At 48.1% G+C, this 18,348-nt stretch overlaps 1 protein-coding gene and 1 non-coding gene across 3 annotated transcripts in view; one reads left to right on the top strand and one right to left on the bottom strand.

Moving 5' to 3' along the window:
• Positions 1-18,348, bottom strand: part of NPHP4 (nephrocystin 4) — a 277,215-nt gene that overhangs the window by 84,088 nt on the left and 174,779 nt on the right. For both annotated transcript variants that reach the window (XM_061567973.1, XM_061567974.1), the window contains 3 exons: positions 15,381-15,541; positions 12,719-12,872; positions 10,852-10,962 (listed from right to left, as the gene is read on the bottom strand). In XM_061567973.1, coding sequence (XP_061423957.1) covers positions 10,852-10,962; positions 12,719-12,872; positions 15,381-15,541 — 426 coding nt within the window. The remainder of the gene's footprint in view (positions 1-10,851; positions 10,963-12,718; positions 12,873-15,380; positions 15,542-18,348) is intronic.
• On the top strand, positions 5,449-5,558 carry LOC133352530 (U6 spliceosomal RNA). The gene has a single exon (XR_009756276.1). It is a non-coding gene; the product is annotated as a U6 spliceosomal RNA (small nuclear RNA).

Genomic DNA, 18,348 nt, shown 5'->3' with positions numbered 1-18,348 from the left:
TTCGTTTAATTAAAACCACGGAACCGCCTTCTGCGGCGTACGTGACTGGCGCACGCGAACCCTTCAAATGTAAGGGGTTGTAGGGGGGGGTTGTCGGTCTCGGGCCGCTACGAATGCGTGACATTGACAGAAATGCGTGACATTGACACGTTGACGTGTGCACGAAAAACCGACATTGGCCCCAGCCAGGCGTCCCACGGGCAAGGGGGACGTGTCCCGGGCGAGCTCTCGGCTGCTTACGTGAGGTAAACCTCAATGCTGGTTTGCCATAAAGAAGGGTCACAGCGCAAAACATTGGCAGTTGTATTATATATTTATCATATTATTTATTTGCCTTCATTTTAGGGCAGTGTTATTGATGACGTTTTTAGGCCTTTTTTGTCATTTGTGTCCTTGAACAACTGCCAAAGCAGTATCACAATATTTGTTTCTAACTGAAAGACCGACTCGCCTACTGATTTAGAAAATGAGACCACAAGGCGTGCAAAAGCAAGATGTAAGCGAGCATCACTTATGGTTTTCCAATTCACTTTTTAAAATCAAATTACAAACGCCGTTTATTCGAATTTTTTCGTTTGAAAAATCAATAAGATAGATGCAACATGTACTAGGTCCTAGCAAAACAAAGTCTTCCAACACGCGCACAGGACAAAATAAACTGTACATCTTTAATAGTTTGTTGAACAAATATATTTAGGATGCAGTGAATACAACTTCAGTCGAAACGAGCTCTGCTCATAATGAGTACCCTACTGCTCATAAAACAATGCGTAAATCAAAGCACACAGCTGGGAAACAGAAATAATTCCGTTTGGAAAACGGAAAGTTACTGAACTTCTTCAGGTAAATAAAGAATGCGGACATTTTCACTTAAATGAGATTATTTATTTCCTCTTAACCTCTGAATGTAACGGAGTGCCTGATAAAACATTTTAAAAGCGATGACAGAGTTTTGAGAAGAATGCGCTTCTGGCAGCAGTGAAGCTTTGAAAAACGCAGCGAATCGAAGTTTATCTCGTCCACATGGACACACTTGTTTCTTAATTCGATCGAAATAGCCGTGTCTGTGCGTAACTTGGTGATGTCCACATACGCAAACATTTTAACAGGTTTAAAAAAAACACAGTGCCAATGAACCAAAAAGGTGGTCCTGCTGGGAATATCAGCTTTGGTTGGAGATGGAGTTTCATGAAGCTGAATCATGTGGATTGTGTGTATGTGTGCACGCCTCTGTGTGTGCTTTCGTGTTGCAGAGCTGTAGCATAGGGGGGTTAAGCGCGCTGCGCTACAAACCTGCCGACCCAAGTTAAATTCCCACTCAAGGCGAACAATGGCAAGCATCTGAACCGGTCCTGGGCCTCCCCGTAGGTCGACTCAGCCTTAATTGAGAACCTGGTGTGGTGTATAAGCATCACTACTGGGGAGACCAACATAGCCGAGCGTGGCGTTGGCCACCCACCCCCTCATGTCCTGTGCTGGCCTTCATAGGACGCTTGCTCACGGTCTGTTAAAGGCTATAAGGGAGATCATCTTTGTCAGCAGCATATGTTGTGCCGTTGGTATCTTCACCAAGGCAGAGAACAGACAATGTAGTCAACAAGCACTCACATGGCACTACTGCTAAAGCCATCTTTGACAAGCTGGAAAATTGACCTTTAAAAATGTATAACCTTTGGCATCTTCAAAACAATTACCACCAGATTCAACAGCAACACACACAAAGGTATGTAGCATCGTATGCACAAAAGCTCTAGAATTTCTTCAGACCACCAGCACATAAGAATTGAATGTGTGGCCATTGTGTTATATATAGACCAACTCAAACAGTTGAAAGATGTGGCCAGCCTAACAGGCGGAAATTTTAAACCACGACGGATATCTCTTCTTGGTTCTTTCGGTAAAGTCACGTAGAAGGGAAATAATAAAATAATAAAAATAAAACATAATAAAATAATTCTCACGACGTTTCGGCCACAACGCAAGCAGCCGTCCTCAGGTGAAGAACAGGTCTGTCGGAAAGACAGCGTCTGAATGAACACCACCAAGCTTGGCAGCGTATATTTAAGCTGGGTTGGAGGGGGAAGAGGACGGCTGCTTGCGTTGTGGCCGAAACGTCGTGAGAATTATTTTATTATGTTTTATTTTATTATTTTATTATTTCCCTTCTACGTGACTTTACCGAAAGAACCAAGAAGATGAATCCCTGCAGTCACGAAAGCTTTAAATCGAAATTTACACGACGGATATGTTATACGTTTCTAAATCTCAGTGATGAATAGCCTGTTAACTTCCTTAAAAATGGGATTTTCCAATGTGATATTCAAAATTTGACTTTTTAAAGTAATATACTATACAACCCCCCCCCCCCGCCCCACATGCATTGCTCACGTTTCATAGACGCACGCTTTGGCTGTCTGTCTGGGTCGCCATGAATGAGATTAAAACGTCACTGATGAGAGAAAAGACACCAACGTTAAGCTCCATTACGTCATGCCATTCGTGAGATCACCCTGTCGTCAACCCCATTCGTTTAAATTATGTCAGTGCAATGGTGCCAGTCGAGCGCTGTCAGAGAGTTACCTAACCGGGACTTCAAAGTTTTTCCTTGGTTAACGACACACCGGTAACAGCCGGGATGAGCAGCTACGGGGTACATTCATTTTTCTTTGTTGGGCTGCGTCTTCCTTCACAACAGAATTTACGTATCGTAAGGCACGTTGCGGGATCGGAGCGATGGTGCGAGGTGGTCAGCGCACCGCACGATGAACTCCGCCGCCCGCGTTCCATTCGTGAACACAGCGAACATCGGGTCGTGATGTCTGCACAGACCCCCAGCTGTGCAGCTCAACCACAGCACCAGGTCTCCGCTTGATGGCCCTAAACTGTAAGCCGCCACTCAAATTAATCGCCATGGAGAGAAAGAGACAGAGAGAGAGAAGCAGCTGCACCAAGGTCATCGTTTCCACCGAGACCGGGCGAGGGACCGCCACTGTCACAGTTCCTATGATCACTGTTGCATTGCTTTAATGGCTATATTTTGGTGATTTCGAAAACGTTTTTTGGTTTGTCCATGTTTGTTTGTTGTAGTACGGAGTTAGACTGATGGCCTTAATCTAAGTTGTTTTGTGGTTGTTGTTGTTTGACTTGCATCCCACTGGGATTTTTGCACACAGCGTTGGTGTACGGTGATTTTTCTGGAATATTTTGCTGTTTTTTCCTGGATTTTCTGTTTGCACGTAGTCACTTTAAGATGTTTTCTTGTTCATGTTTTCGTCTTTTGTTTGTTGCGGTTGCACCCGATTCAAGAGCCGAATGGCTCACAGGGCTATACCAAATAAATGAAACTGAAAACTGTGCTATATCTCACTCCCGCCACTTGGTGTCAGGCCTGCAACGTCACTCGAGCAGAAGCGAACGCAAATTCAGGAGGGGAAAAACCTGTGGCTACTATTGTTGGCTGTTTGCGTTCTTGGTGGTGGTGGGGAAGGGGGAGGGGAAATAGGGCATATACATTTATCTTAATGGCTGGAGAAAAATGAAAACGTGGTGTAAATGTCATGTCTGGTAAATAAAGGATGATCGGGAACATCGTCAATCATTGTACTTCTGCGCTTGGCCCCCAAAATGCGGGAAGCCTTTAGTGGTCATCTACTGATTCCTCACTCGTGGGGTTCTGGACACCGACAACAGAAATTGCGAGCAAAAGCCTCGATGTCCAAGTGGGAAAACGAGCTGACAACCCCGGCGTTTTAGGGCAGCCTCAATTTGCGTTTGGGGATTAAGACTGTTCAACGTAATGTGCGCACAGAGATATGAAAACGCGCGCACACACACAGACAATTCTCCTACACTGCAGTGGCTTATTTTACAAAGGGCAAATCATTAAAAACCAAAACAAGCAGAGGTGCGGTAAACTAGTGACACGTACACAGACACACACATCTGGCCCGGTTTAACCACTTCTGCGCCTAACCAATGTGTTAAACCATTTCAAAGACAAGAGCAAACAACCAAATCTGGCCCTGCTTGGTATTAGCAGGGCCAGATGTTAGTTGTACACGCGGCTAAGGGAACTGAAGAGTATGTGTTGTCGGTGCGTGTGCGTCTGCGTCTGCGCGGGGAGCGGTGGCGCAGCGGTTAGCGCTCGGCACCGCGAACCCGGCGACTCGAGTTCGATTCCCGCTCACGGCCACCAACACCGGTGACGAATGATCCGAACCGGTTCCTCGGCCTCCCCCTAGGTCGACTCAGCCTCGAATGAGTAGCTGTTGCGGTTGTGTAAACATTTCCACTCGGGAGACAAAGGCGGCCGGGCGTGGTGGTGACCACCCTCCCCCTCGCAGTCTGTCAAAGGCTTGTCTGCTTGTGTCTGCTTGTGTCCGCGTGGACGGAACACGTTTCTCAAACGGCGAAAAATGCCGCGTGTTTTTTTTGCCAACGGCGTGTGAATGCATTGCACCGCCCAGGCCAGAGTACGGCGAGGACAAAGACAACGGCGGTGAAAACAACACGCGGCCAATGACCCACGGGCATGGTACCACAACTTCCGATATCCTGCGGCAACCTCTAACACGCGACACGAGCCTGCTGCGTACGACAACAACTTACATTCAGATCGCGCCCGTAATTTAGCACGTGTCTTTGAGCGCAGTTTTTTTTTTAGACTAAGGGCCACCCCACCGATGACAGCTGGCCCTGTGGCAAGGTACAACCTGTAACATGCTACAACGGTAAACATTGCTGCAACCTCATGGACCATGGTGCAACCTTCTGTACCATGGTGCAACCTTCTGTAAGATGTTGTGACTTCCTGTAACATGATGTGACCTCCTGTAACATGATGTGACCTCCTGTAACATGCTGTGACCTCCTGTACTATGCTGTAACCTCCTGTAACATGCTGTGACCTGTACAATGCTACAATCTCTTGCAACATGCTACAACATTGGACACGCTTCGCCAATCTGTGCAACACGACAGCATCCGCTGGCATCGCACATCGACGCCGAGCAGAGCTTCACGGGTGACGCTTTACGAGCAACACTCAACAAACTCCGCAACAACTCGAGCTTAAATACTATGCCACCGTTTATCTTTGAGCAGACGCACGACATTTTGCAATTTGACACTTACGTCATAATGGTAGTGGCATTCAAAGTATTTTTCAGCCTGTGTGTCTACAATATTGCCAATAGGCAATTTCTATGCTTTTAACTTACGTCGAAATGATGCATCCATTCATTATGTTTTTAGCAGCGTGGGTGACGCTGCTGTATTTGGGATCGCACACTACATGGTAGCAACATCGCGAAAAACTTGGCAGGATCCTTCTCAAGAAAGAGTCTTGAGACTCAGGCTTTCCCCGGGGAAACAAGCGTAAAAATACAAAGTCATAATAAAAAAAACACAGAGCATCTAAATGTTAACGAATAAAAAAACACTTCATGAGTACTTGTTCCGGCAGTACACGTGCTAAAATTTGGAATGATAAAAGAGAACATTAGCATGACCCCGTGTGCATGGATGACACGCAAATTCGTGGAGCGTTACATATATTGGAAAAAAAATTCAGGTAAAAAGGAAAAAAATAAAAAGTGTGCTAAAAAATGAGGACGTTCATCACACCCAAGATTTTTCTTTTCAGGGAAGCAGCTGTGGGTCGGGGCCCAGAGGAAAGAAAATGCCGACGACGATGATCCGGCAATGTAATGACTGAAAACGTGTCCTCAAAGACACAAGGCTGTCACAGCCATTTGTCCACGCGGCAAATGGTGCTCACGATCCTGCTGTTTCGTTCCTTAAATAGAGAGATAGATGCGATGTCACTTGTGAGCCCTTCTTGTGCGAAGTGGGGGGGGGATTAATGAATGCATATAAATTACAATGGATATCCACTGCCTGTTGGGCTATTAATATCATAATCAACGTACAAGAAGGGCTCACAAGTGACATCACATCGAAACAGGAGGATTTCTCCACAAATCTGGCTTCTGCCTGATGATGCCGGTTGTAATTACTGGCGAAACGTCATTCTCAGATTGTAAATGTTGTTGTGGCATTGCTCTCCAACACACCGGTGTGCTGTACTAGTAACGAAATGCCATGTTCTGTTTACGTGAAAAACCTTACTAATTGGCTGTGTCGGGTGGTGGCGGGTTTAACGACACATTTATATTTACGCGATCTAACCCAAAAAAACCTGCATTGTGGATGATATTTGTCGTGAAAGCCGACGTGTTAAACTGTATCCCAGTGAGCGCGTGAATTCGTCGTACCCGATTCGAAAGTCGGCTACACAAAACGAGCCTCCCATCGTGGCCTTAAGAGACGCGTGCCCGCGTGGAACGCTATCGCACGGCACCGACCTGTTGACCCTGCTGACCCGAGAGCGCCAGAAGCGATTCGGTTCGTGTGGCCCGTGCGAGAAAACCGGCGACGCCGAGAGGAACCTGCGGCACCGACGCCGCTCCAACCGGCAAAAAACAAAAACCCACCGGGGGGCTCCCGCGCTAGCAAATGGGACACGGTCGCGACGGCCCCGTGGGACCAAGGGCAGAATTGAGGTTTGCAGAGCGTGCAGAGCGTACAGTGCTTGCGAGGTGCACACGCACCATCAGGAGGTGATACGGGCCCAGCTGGCCGGAGGAGGTCTCGTCACGCCGGAACACAATTGCTCATTCTAGATTTGAAGCTTTCGTGACTGCAAGGATTCATACTCTTAGGTCTTTCGGTAAAGTCACGTAGGTAAAAAATGAAATTAAAATTTATAAAAATAAAACAATAAAATCACGACGTACCTGATGACGGAGACTTGTGTTGCCTCCGAAACGTCGTGATTTTATTGTTTTATTTTTATTAATTTTAATTTCATTTTTTACCTACGTGACTTTACCGAAAGAACCAAGAGTACACAATTGCTCACTTTCCAGACGGTTTCAATTCTGCGCGGAGGATTTGTGGCCGGCGCTGATCGCGCGCCCGTGCACGCCCACAGAAAAGGCAAAAGGTCCCCTCTCCCATATAGCCTTCAACAGGCCGTTGGGGCAAGTGCTGTTAAGCGAGCAGCTGTAAAGGCCCGCATGGTACACGAGGAGGCGGGTGGCCAACACCACGCCCAGCCGCTTTTGTTTCCCCAGTGCTGATGTTTGCACACCGCACCCGGGTACTCATTAAGACTGAGTTAACCTAAGGGAGGCCCAAGACTGGGTCAATCGATTTGCCAATGTTATGATTGGTAATGAGCGGGAATCGAACTCTGATCGCCGGGTTCGTAGCGCACTGCACTAGCCAACGCGCAATCAATTCCGCAAACATAGCACGCGTGTGAACACACATAAAGACACACACGTTCAACAGATCCATGTCCCCGTGTGAACCATGGCAGGTAATTCAACACACGCTATTTAACAAAGGTCATTCATGTCATCAAGTGGAATGGCCGTTGGAATTAATTATCCGTTTTTAAAATGGGAACTCGAAAAACTGGACCTGTGAAAGACAGAAAGACATTTTCAAGTAGCTCATAATTTTAGCTGTTAAGCTCTGGTTTTACAACACAAAGGCCCAACTTGTGTGAACTACACTGCGACGTCTTGAACATCTGCTTCATACTGTAACAGACGATGCTATTTGGTAATGAATCCTTAACGCGGAAACTCTCAATTCGTGCGTACGGGGCCTTCGGATCAGATTGACAATATGCGCATGAGAGGATTGTACAGCTGACTGTAGCATATGTTCATTGTGCCTTAAGAAAAGAAACCCTAAACAGTATTGTGGGCTAGTTCCCTTGCTATGCTGCAAAGAGTACAGGACAACGATGGTTTTAGCTGAGATGATTGGTCGATAAAGTCACTCCATGAATTAAAAATTCAAAACCAACACATTTTTTTTTATGGTCAATTACTCGGGACCCTTTGAGACTGGGTGCACTCTTGCAGTGCATCACGGTTTGGTGATGCCGATGATGTTATTAAGCCCTGCCCATTACCTCCCGTCCAGCATCACATTTTGTCAACAGAGGTGAGACTATCTTTTGCCAACGATTTTTGTGCTTACTCTTTGGTTCTTTCGGTAAAGTCACATAAGTGAAAACATAGAAATAAATAAACGAATGTATTTATTTTTATTTTAAAAAAAATTTTCACCTACGTGACTTTACCGAAAGAACCAAAGAGTATATGGATCCTTGCAGTCACGGAAACTTCAAATCTGGAATATTTTTGTGCTGTACAATTGGTTGAGTAATCGAGCAATCGAACCGATGATCGGTGTAGTAATCAATTAATTGATTAATCAGATAGCCCAGTTTAGCATGTCAATACCAAGACACACTTCTCTACGACTCCCGTCTCTCCGATTATGCCTCGTGAGAGTGCAGACAATTTCCACTAACACGTCACACCTATCCTGAAATCTGGCTGAACATCTGTTCACCACACAATACGGCGTGTGAACAAGAATGAAATAAAAAAATCACAAGGCCCTTTGTCAATCCACTTGCTGGATGACTTCAGCCCCCCATTCCCTGCTCGTCATGGCCGTTACTTGAACCACACTTCACCGCGTGGGTGAAGGGGGAGGATAAAGAGGAATTGGGGGATTCTAGATTTGAAGCTTTCGTGACTGCAAGGATTCATATTCTTAGGTTTTTTTCGGTAAAGTCACGTAGGTAAAAAATTAAAATTAATAAAAGTAAAATAAAAATAAAATAAAAAATAAAAATCACGACGTTTCGGAGGCAACACAAGCCTCCGTCTTCAGGTGGAACCGTCACAGCACGATAGCTGTATCAAGTGAGAGAAATTCCAAGAAAACAGTCCTTGTATATATACTGGTTGAGGGTGGGAGGAGCCAAAGTAGGCCCTGAATTTTTTTTTTATATGAAAAAAATAATATTCAGGGCCTATATGCTGGTTGAGGGTGGGAGGAGCCAAGGTAGGCCATGAATTTTTTTTTATATAAAAAATAAAAATTCAGGGCTTACCTTGGCTCCTCCCACCCTCAACCAGTATATATACAAGGACTGTTTTCTTGGAATTGGGTGAGCCCAAGAACAACTCAGAGTTCAATTCCCGAGACCTGTTCAAATCAAGCGGCTGGACAGAATCAAACTCAGGTCGCCCGAGCTCATAGTGCAATGAAGCTAACCAAAGCACCACCGCTCTTCCCCAGTGTAAGTTATTCTTGTGAAAAAATTAAAATGTGAAATGTTAAATAATTTAACAGAACGTGTGTATTCACCGTGTGCCCTCTTGCTTGGCAAATTATCCAAATGGCAAATGACATAATGTCAAAGTTGGTTATGAATATGTATGTAAAGGCACACACATTGTGAGCTTTTATCAGTCTCAGAATGCCTGCACGCCTGCGTGCATGTCAATGTCGTTTCCTAACGTTGCACCCACCATTCACCAGAGGGCCCCCCCCCCCCTACGACCTTTGTGAGAACAGATGAGGCCTTCTATGTTTGCGCGCGCACTACGTTCATAGTCAAGGTCAAGAACACAGCATGTACTCATCCCTCATTTGCTTTATAACCACGTTAATTAAGCGCACGTAATGTGCTCCTCACCGAGCTCTTTGGTAAAACACGAAAAAAAAGAGATGCACTGCCATTGGTAACATTTAACGATTGCTCTCCCCACACGCCGGGTGTGCTGTAGCAGAAATAAATTGGCCGCGTTTGTTAAACTCGTGACTGGCTTTGTCGGGTGGAGGAGGGGGGTTGCACGACACACATTACACTTACACGATCTGACCCAAAAATCTATTACGAATTATAATGGTCGCGAAAGTCGACGTGTTACATTTTGTGATTATATTATTCACTTGTGGAGCAGTGGCGCAGTGGGTCCTTGCCACGCACTATGAACACGGAAACCTGAGTTCGACTCCTGGCCATGGCTAACATTGGTGGCAAGCGAACACATTCCTGCGGAGGGAGCTGGTAGGAACGTTGGGTTGCTCGGTCAATGGCCTGCAGGGTCAACGGCAGGCGTGGTGTATTCCGCAAATATGGCCGACTGTGAGGGCGGGCACAAGCCGGCGTGTGTAGGTTAAACGTTGAGTTTTATAAGGGCACCACGGGGTGACCAGCCCCTCCCCACCCAGCCCCACCCCACCCTCCCCATCCAGCCCCTCCCCACCCTCCCCTCCCCACCCAGCTCCACCCTCCCCAACCAGCCCCTCCCCACCCAGCCCCTCCCTCCCCACCCAGCCCCTCCCTGCACGACGGACGGACGGACACAATAATCCCCTGTGGGCTGGTGTAACCAGGAGGTTCCTATCAGTATAACAGAAGGTCCTGGGCCCCTACCTTCACCAACACGCAATGACCGGCATGAAGTAATGCTAAACAACTCCCCATGATCAACCAGCATCAGACTAACAAAGAGCTGCACATTATTACACATTATTATTCATCAAAAACATTGCGCAAATTTCAATCGAAGTTAAATAATATATTCCCTGTAGCATAAGTCTGCTTGGGAATGTGATTACTCAACCGTACTACAAGAATGAGACTCCAATGTTTTGACCATCGTTAATGACAACCTCACTGAAAGATATGTAAGTGGGGAAAAAAAGGACAACGGACAGATACCGTCACGCAATGGACACACACTTTCCTCTTCACCGAGCAGATGACGATCGAATGAAGCGGAGTAAACCGTCTCTTGATATCTCCGCGGTCTGACTGCCCCGCAGGGAGGGTCACACGTTCACCGACGCGAACTTCCTCCGAGCCGAGAGTTGACCGAATTGGTTTTTCTCCTTACAGCAGAGAGCCCCTTTTCAAGCGCTCCGTGAACACACAGAGGTGCAGCGCCCCGGCGCACGAGCACTCACCGTTGGGCCTCTGAAGGGCGCCGCCGCTCGTGAAGCTGGCGCTCTTCTCCGCGGACGGCATCGCGTCAACCCCCGTCCTCCTCCTCCTCCTCTTCAGATCTGCCACGCGGCCTGTGCGCCCGCAACGCACGCACGCACGGGTTTTTCCTGGGGGGGAGAATTATCTTGCGTGCGGTTGGGCGCTTACCCCCCCCCCCCCACCAACTCAGCGCAAAGGAGGAATTTCTTAAACGTGTAAAGTGTTCGGAACAGGTCGCGTAACGTCACTGGACGAATTATACGTGAGCATATTGGGCCACGTGGTGACGTGGCACCGAGTTTGATTCTCACAACTGGAAGGTTGTGAGTTCAAACCCCCCCCCACACCACCGTGTTAGGGTTGGACTGAGCCCACCATTATCCCAGGGGTGGAAACATTTTATTGTCTGTCTTGGTGCCCATATTATTTGCCAGGGTCGTGATTCAATTGAAGAATCAATTATTTATTTACGCTGTTGGGGAAATTAGCAGACTGCAGTGGTTGCATAGAGCGTACACAAATAAAAAAAACACGTCGCTACTTACACACGTGATTAAACATGTTTATATTGTGCTGAAGAATCAATATCGGTCAATGAATCCAAGCATCGGTGACATCTACGCACACCACCACCACCACCACGATGCGCGGTCCTTTGACAGACGATTCTTCGAGACATCTGGAAGTTGCAGGGTGGGTCCCATTCACTGCTGAATCTGACAACGTGTAGCGACACGACCGCACTGTATGATAGCTGGCGCCAAACTGTGCCACACGCCCTCCCGCATGGCACTTTTGCTTCCGATTCCGTTCAGAATTGATTCTCTTCCCGATGACGTACGGAACGGGAAAGGGTTAACATCCCGGCACGATGCTCGCTGGGACGTCAAGGTCCGTGCGAGAGCGATGTCGCACCGAGACCTCGTCTTTTGTCCAGGTCAATGAGCAGATGTGGCTTCGCTCATTCAATAATGCTGCAGCGTCGTATTGTCAGGGGGGGCCCCCCGAGGTTATATTTGAAGCAGCGAACGCAGAACGCAGACAAGAGCCCAGTTACCAGCGGGGTCATCCTCTCGACGCAACGCGTTAAAAATAAAGCTGGCGCCAAGCTGCTCGGTTGGGGCGTTTCTATTTGCATTTCGAATCGAAAATTGCATTAATGCGTTCTCATTATGACTTTAATGGATATATTTTAACATCGATCCCTGTGTAGCGCGTGCAAATTAAAGTCGGTGCCAAATTGTATTATGGCACGATCATAAGCTAAATTGGAAGCAGATAAAAAATGAATATGTGGGGGAAATAAAATTGAGAAGAAAATTACACATTCCTGATGTGTTTCCCTAGCAACGAATTCTGCGCTTTGTTTTTCAAGATAACTCTCGGAATAAAAAACTCCTCAGTATTTTATGTTCATCGCTTCTGTCTTGGCCTGAAATCGGCTGCCAACGCCACTGCCGGCAGCTTCAGAGAGCTCCTCTCGAGGGTGTTGTGGGTCGACGCTTCTACGCTGGCCGGAAGTCTTGGAGGAGGTGGCAGTAACCAACGCTTTATCCCACCACACGCCACATGCCAATCAACCAACTGTGGTGAAACCATTGACACTGCTGGGAAGGATCTGGAGTAGCCGGAGGAAACCAATGCAGAAAAACGAGAGGGGGGGGGGGATGGGGGCGGAGAACATACAAAGTCCAGACAGGCGAATATACAACGTCGAGACAAAACGATGGCTCAAAGTCTGGAATCGAACCCAGGCCGCTGCTGCTCGCGAGTCGCGAGTGCTACCGCTTGCAGCGCCAACCTGCCGCCCGCATACAGAGGCGAGGGCGTTTGGGTCGAGCAGGGTACCGATGTTTCCCAGGCGCAGGTGTAGCTGCCCCACGACGACGACGGCTGTGCTGAGGGCCTGCGGGCCGCTCGGGTGCAGCTGCTCGTAGTCCGTCGTGACGACGTCCGCGTGGTGCCACGCCTGCACCGCTCCGCGCCCGCACCGCAGCAGGTGCTGCTCGTCACGCCGACACAGGGGGGGGGGGGGGGGATACGACGCGATCAGCACCAACGTCCGTCGTCGACTCCGGACGCGTGAACCGTGATGAGAGTCCGCAGAGGCGTGCAAACGGCAAGGTTTTTTTTCTCGCCAACGACAACCACCTGCCCATCATCGACCAAGACCTCAATAATGTCACCTCGCCCACAGACTCAAGGCCTGATCCCCCTTTTGGCATCGCGCTCTCATCATCCTAGAATCTGACCAAGATCAGGAAGGACGCTGGCCAAACAGAGTACAACAACGTGGGCGTCCAGAACATACACCTCATTCGAAAACCCAAACATCACAAGGCAGATGTGCACATCTCCTTCATGAATGGAATATTAAAGAAAATCCACAGTTCTACGACTGTGAGCATGTGACCCCAACTATGGACCATGTCGTAAACCACTGTAGTCTGCGCTCCGTCAACGTAGGAACAGCAAAACTACACAAAACTCTCTCATGAAGCCCTTGGCATTGCCATTTGACTGCACGTATTGCCATCATACGCAACAATAGAATAGAATAAAAACCAGGACGAATACCGACAGGGGCCCTGTGATGAACACCAAGAGCGGTCACCAATGAATGTGAAGCGGTAACCAACACAGACACTGCCAGGGACACAAATGCAGACATTGACATAAACACCAATGGCAGTCATCAAGGAAGAAGTCGACACAGTAACCAGAACAGACACTGCCATGGTAGTCATCAACATAGACACTCACACAGTCATCTACGTAAACACTCACACAGTCATCTACATAGACACTGACACACTCATCTACGTAGACACTGACACAGCCATCAATATAAACACCAACATAGCCATCAACTCCCAGTTATAAAAACGACAGCTTTAAAAAGAAATCGACACAGACACCAATAAACATACTGCATCTGACAGCCACAAGCACACAGTCTAAACGCCTGCGGAACGATTTCCCTACAATTGAAGGGATAGCTGAAATCAAGTGCGCTGTGTACTACGAACACTGACAAAAAAATCCTTCTTCTATGCTCTCCATAATTTCGCGTGGCTGCAAGTCACCCAGCCCAGCAGCGCAATCACACAAGCAAGGTTCCCGTCAGTGTGCGTTTGCCACAACAATGCAGCATCAAGTCCGGCGTTAAATTGGGGGAAGTCACACTCCATAACTCCCTCCGAGTTACAATTGCCTCCGATGAAAATCCGACGTTTTGATTACAGTTAGCACGTTAGAGCAAATGCGACGAGGCCAAGTGAAAGACGTTGCTGCTGAAGACTTGCAATCACTCCCAGCAACATATCGGTGATGAAAGGGGACCCACAAGTATAAATCTTACAGCGGCACCACTCATGACACTTAAACCACAAACACCAACGGCCATAAATGACTCCGGCAGCAAACAACAACAACAACAACAACCGCCATTCGCCACACTAAGTGCCAGTGATGTCACCAAGGCATCTGTGAAAAACTGACTCAAACACCACCCACACAAACACCACCACTGTAGGTGGTCGCTCAGAATAGAAAGCAGTCGTGGGTAATTTCCCCGAGTCCGGTATATAAATGAGTGCGAACTAAGGAAGCATTTCACGGAAGAAATTGGATGCAACTAGCCGCACGACATTAATGGTCTGGGTTTAGCGTCGAGACCCAAAGTTCGCAACGCGGAACCGTGTTCACGGTAGCACTCTGCGGTGAGACAATTACAAAGGAAATCAATCGGAATATTTATTCATGCTGGAGGAATCCGATGAGCTATGAGGCTCTTTTCCGAATATGTCTAGTCAGGGCATGTCAGAACGTTACAACAACAAACAATACAAACACACGACAGGAGTGAAAAGTATACAAAAGGTATAGACAATAAATAATAAAAATGCAAATAGAACTTCACTATGCATTTTTTATCAGGTAAAACCCTCTGAGCTATTAGCTTATTTTTCAGAAGCGACCTGGTCACAAATGATAGCTGAACGAAGTGGCTTACCACGTGGAAATTAAAACAGCCAAATACTCTAAGGAATCTAAAAGCATGCTTCTAAATGGGGGCTTATACGAATAAAACACAAATTCCACATCGTACAATGACCTCCATGCACAGCACTTCACGCACGGCGCAAACCAGTGGAGTAGAAGCGGTGGTGGTAGTGGTGGGGAGCGGTTGAATAATGGTTAGCGCACTGCGCTACGAACCCGGCGACCCGAATTTGATTCCCTCCGCTCATGGCCAGCACCAGTGGCGATGATTTGAACCGGTCCTGGGCCTCCCCTAGGTCGACTCAGCCTCAAATGTCTAGCTAGTGCGGTGTGTAAACGTCGCCACGAGGGAGACAAAGGCGGCCGTGAGTGGCCCACGCTTGCCACCGAACCCCGTCGTGTGCCGTGCCGGCCTTCATGGTTGCTCGCTAACAGAACTTGCCCCATAAAATCTGTTACAGGCGATACGGGGAGGGATCTTTGTCTTTTGGGGGGCGGTGGGCACCTTGAGAGGGACGGAGCAGGTCCCGATGGGCAGCAGCGATCGGGCATCCCACACGTCGATGTGCAGCCTGTGCATGGCGAGGTAGTCGTAAAAGTAGCGCAGCTCCCCGGCCTTCATGATGCCCGGATCCACCAAGTACCTGAGATGCAGTCCCGGAGAGCCTGCATTGCGACGTCAATATCACAACGGAAGGATACGGGTGTGCCTGTTCACCTCTGTTGCTCGGATTTGTCATCACTCTCTTGGGTTTTCTGCGCAAGGGCTAGGGCACGACTCGCAGCTTGATCCATCCCATCTGATCCCACTCCCCCACCCACCCCCCTCCCCTCTCCAGCTCAACAAGCCTGGCATTCTGCACCAGGGTTGTTGAGCCATAACTAAGGACATGAGGATGAGGTGTTTTTCCTTCTGACCTTCATAGCTGTTTTTTTTCTTTCGGTGACACCATCACCATATGATGCAGTTTAACATCATAACCCAGGAGGGGGCTGGTCAACAATCTTACGAATCGTTCTATCAATTCCGAGTCAAAGGGGCCCGGCCGACAACCTGTGCGAAAGTTCGTTCCGGGAAGATTTTCTTTGGTGAAAATTTGCGACGGTGAATCACCACGGCAATGCGTTTCACCCGCTCCGGCCTCAAGATGTAAATCTGGCCTGATGCGTGTTTTTTTCTTTCACTCAAATAATCACGTGCCGGCACTCGTCTCCACTTGTAGTCTTACGCCAGCGGAGGAAACGCCAAGTTCGTACAGCAGGGACAACTACTGCTCATTTGCCCTGATAATATAATTGGTTTCAACGACCATGATCCTGAATCTGATGAATCACATGCTCTCATCACAGGCACATGTGACCGACTTGGAATAACAAAACGCAGGAATACTGTATCTGTGATCTTTTTTTTTATTTCACAGAATATTTATAATGGCATGCCCAGTTGGACTGGGCATGAGTCTAGTTTTTTTTTTTTACGGTGACTCATTTTTCAAATCATGGTTGAACGAAAATCTATCGTGTGCTATTCGTTCCGTAATGAAACTTAAGTCCAAAACCAAATCACACTGGCATTTGTGTGTCCTGGAATACTTGAAAGTGTGCAGCTTTGACTTAAGACGTTCATACCGACTGTGTTCATTCATACCAATTAAAGAGTCAATACCAATTAAGTCCAACAAGGCCTATTCCCCATGACCCTAGCCTGAACTCCATCCAATGGGAATGTCCATCACAAGCCTGTATCTGATGGCTATGCTTATAGGAAAGCGCAGGTTTCAGGTCGATATCACCCACTCAAATCATGTGGCTAATCTGAGGCACGCTTCATCTCTGAAACGGAAGGAGAAACCTAAATATACATAAGCCTATGTCCGTGTGCATGTGTGGGTCTGTTGTTTCTGAATAGGTGCTCGCTAACAGCACTTGCCCCAACAGTCTGTTAAGGCTATACAGGGATCTTTGTCTTGTGGGTAGCGGTGGTATAGCGGTTAGCGCGCTGCGCTACGAACCCAGCGACCCGAGTTCGATTCCCGCTCACGGCCAACACCACCAGTGACGATTATTTGAACCGGCCCTGGGCATCACCGAGGTCGACTCAGCCTCAAATGAGTACCTGGTGTGCTGTGTAAACGTCGCTACTGGAGAGACAAAGGCAGCCAGGCGTGGAGCTGGCCACCCACCTCCTGATGTGCCATTCCGGCGTTCATAGGTACTCGCTAACAGCACTTGCCCCTGTATAGCCATACAGGGGATCTTTGTCTTTGTCTGCATGCAACCTTCAGCGCCCACAGAAATTACCTTAGACCTTATACGTACATTTATTTTATTGCAGAATACGTTGAGTTAATCAGCTTCGAGTTTATATTCCGAGTTTGCGTACGATTGCCCCGACTTATCCACCTATGTAACGTCCACCGTAATATTTCACCATTGCCGACCCCGGCTTGGGCCAGAGCTTCATAGGCTCATCGGTTGTTCCGGCTTAAGTCAAGTGTCTACGTCCATGACTTCAAACGGTTTGGCAACGTTAAATAAATCACTCCCATTGAGCAGCTATTCTTCATCCACTGCCAACTACTGGTTTTCCAGTACAGGTGATGCTTGACTTTCCTGGATAGGACTTAAATTTGTTCCTGACTCTGGCATTAGACGTTCCCCTTGAACACTGATACCTGGGTACCATCTCTTGGTAACCAGCCGTCCTGCAACCCGCACATGTGCTCCAATCAGTTGCTTTCAAATGTAACATATAGTACGGCCCTTTGTTAGGCCACTGCTGGATAAAGGCTAACCCGTGCCGTGTTGGTTGTTTGACCGTACTTCACCACGCCGGTCAGTGCGAGTCGGTGACGGGATGGGGCTGCGGCGAGCTCCACGACCAATTCAAATATCGCTTGTCTCCGACACTGGTGGGGAATCGAACTCGGGTCGTAGGTTCCATGGCGCGGCGTGCAGATTCACCATGCCACCGTTTCACCACAATTGTTGCTTTGCTAGTGCGTAAATAAACTAAATAAATACAACTTGGGCCCATTTAACCAGTGCTAGGGCACGGGGCATACATACCTGCATCGTACGTCTTTTTGCCTCCCCATTTGGCACTCCCCCCCGCTGAATTGAGAACGTTGTTAATATTGAATGTCAAATCCCGCGCGCCGTTAAGCGAGAGAGACAAATTTGCCGCCGTTCGTTGCAAGGGGTACCGCGGGCCGCCGCAAACATGGCTGCCGTCGGCCATTGCTCCTCTCCGTGCTGCCCCCCTAAGCTGCCCCACCAACTAAAGGCTGTTGCTTGGCCGCGACGAATGTCATGGCCAAGCGACGTCGCGTGACGCCGTGAGCCACCGCTGACAATGTCCGTTGAACAAAGTGGGGGCGGGGGTTAAAAAAGTTAAATAAAATGTAAGCATCACAGGGCCCGTGCCTGCTCGCTGCTGATAAGCTGGGCGAGGAGGGTGAATGCCGTCCTGT

The sequence above is a fragment of the Lethenteron reissneri genome, chromosome 40, assembly GCF_015708825.2.
Source record: "Lethenteron reissneri isolate LAM-NWPU_2019-01 chromosome 40, ASM1570882v1, whole genome shotgun sequence".
NCBI classification, from domain to species: domain Eukaryota; kingdom Metazoa; phylum Chordata; class Hyperoartia; order Petromyzontiformes; family Petromyzontidae; genus Lethenteron; species Lethenteron reissneri.
The sequence above is the reverse complement of the archived record's forward strand: the minus strand, read 5'-3'. Positions and strand labels throughout refer to the sequence as shown.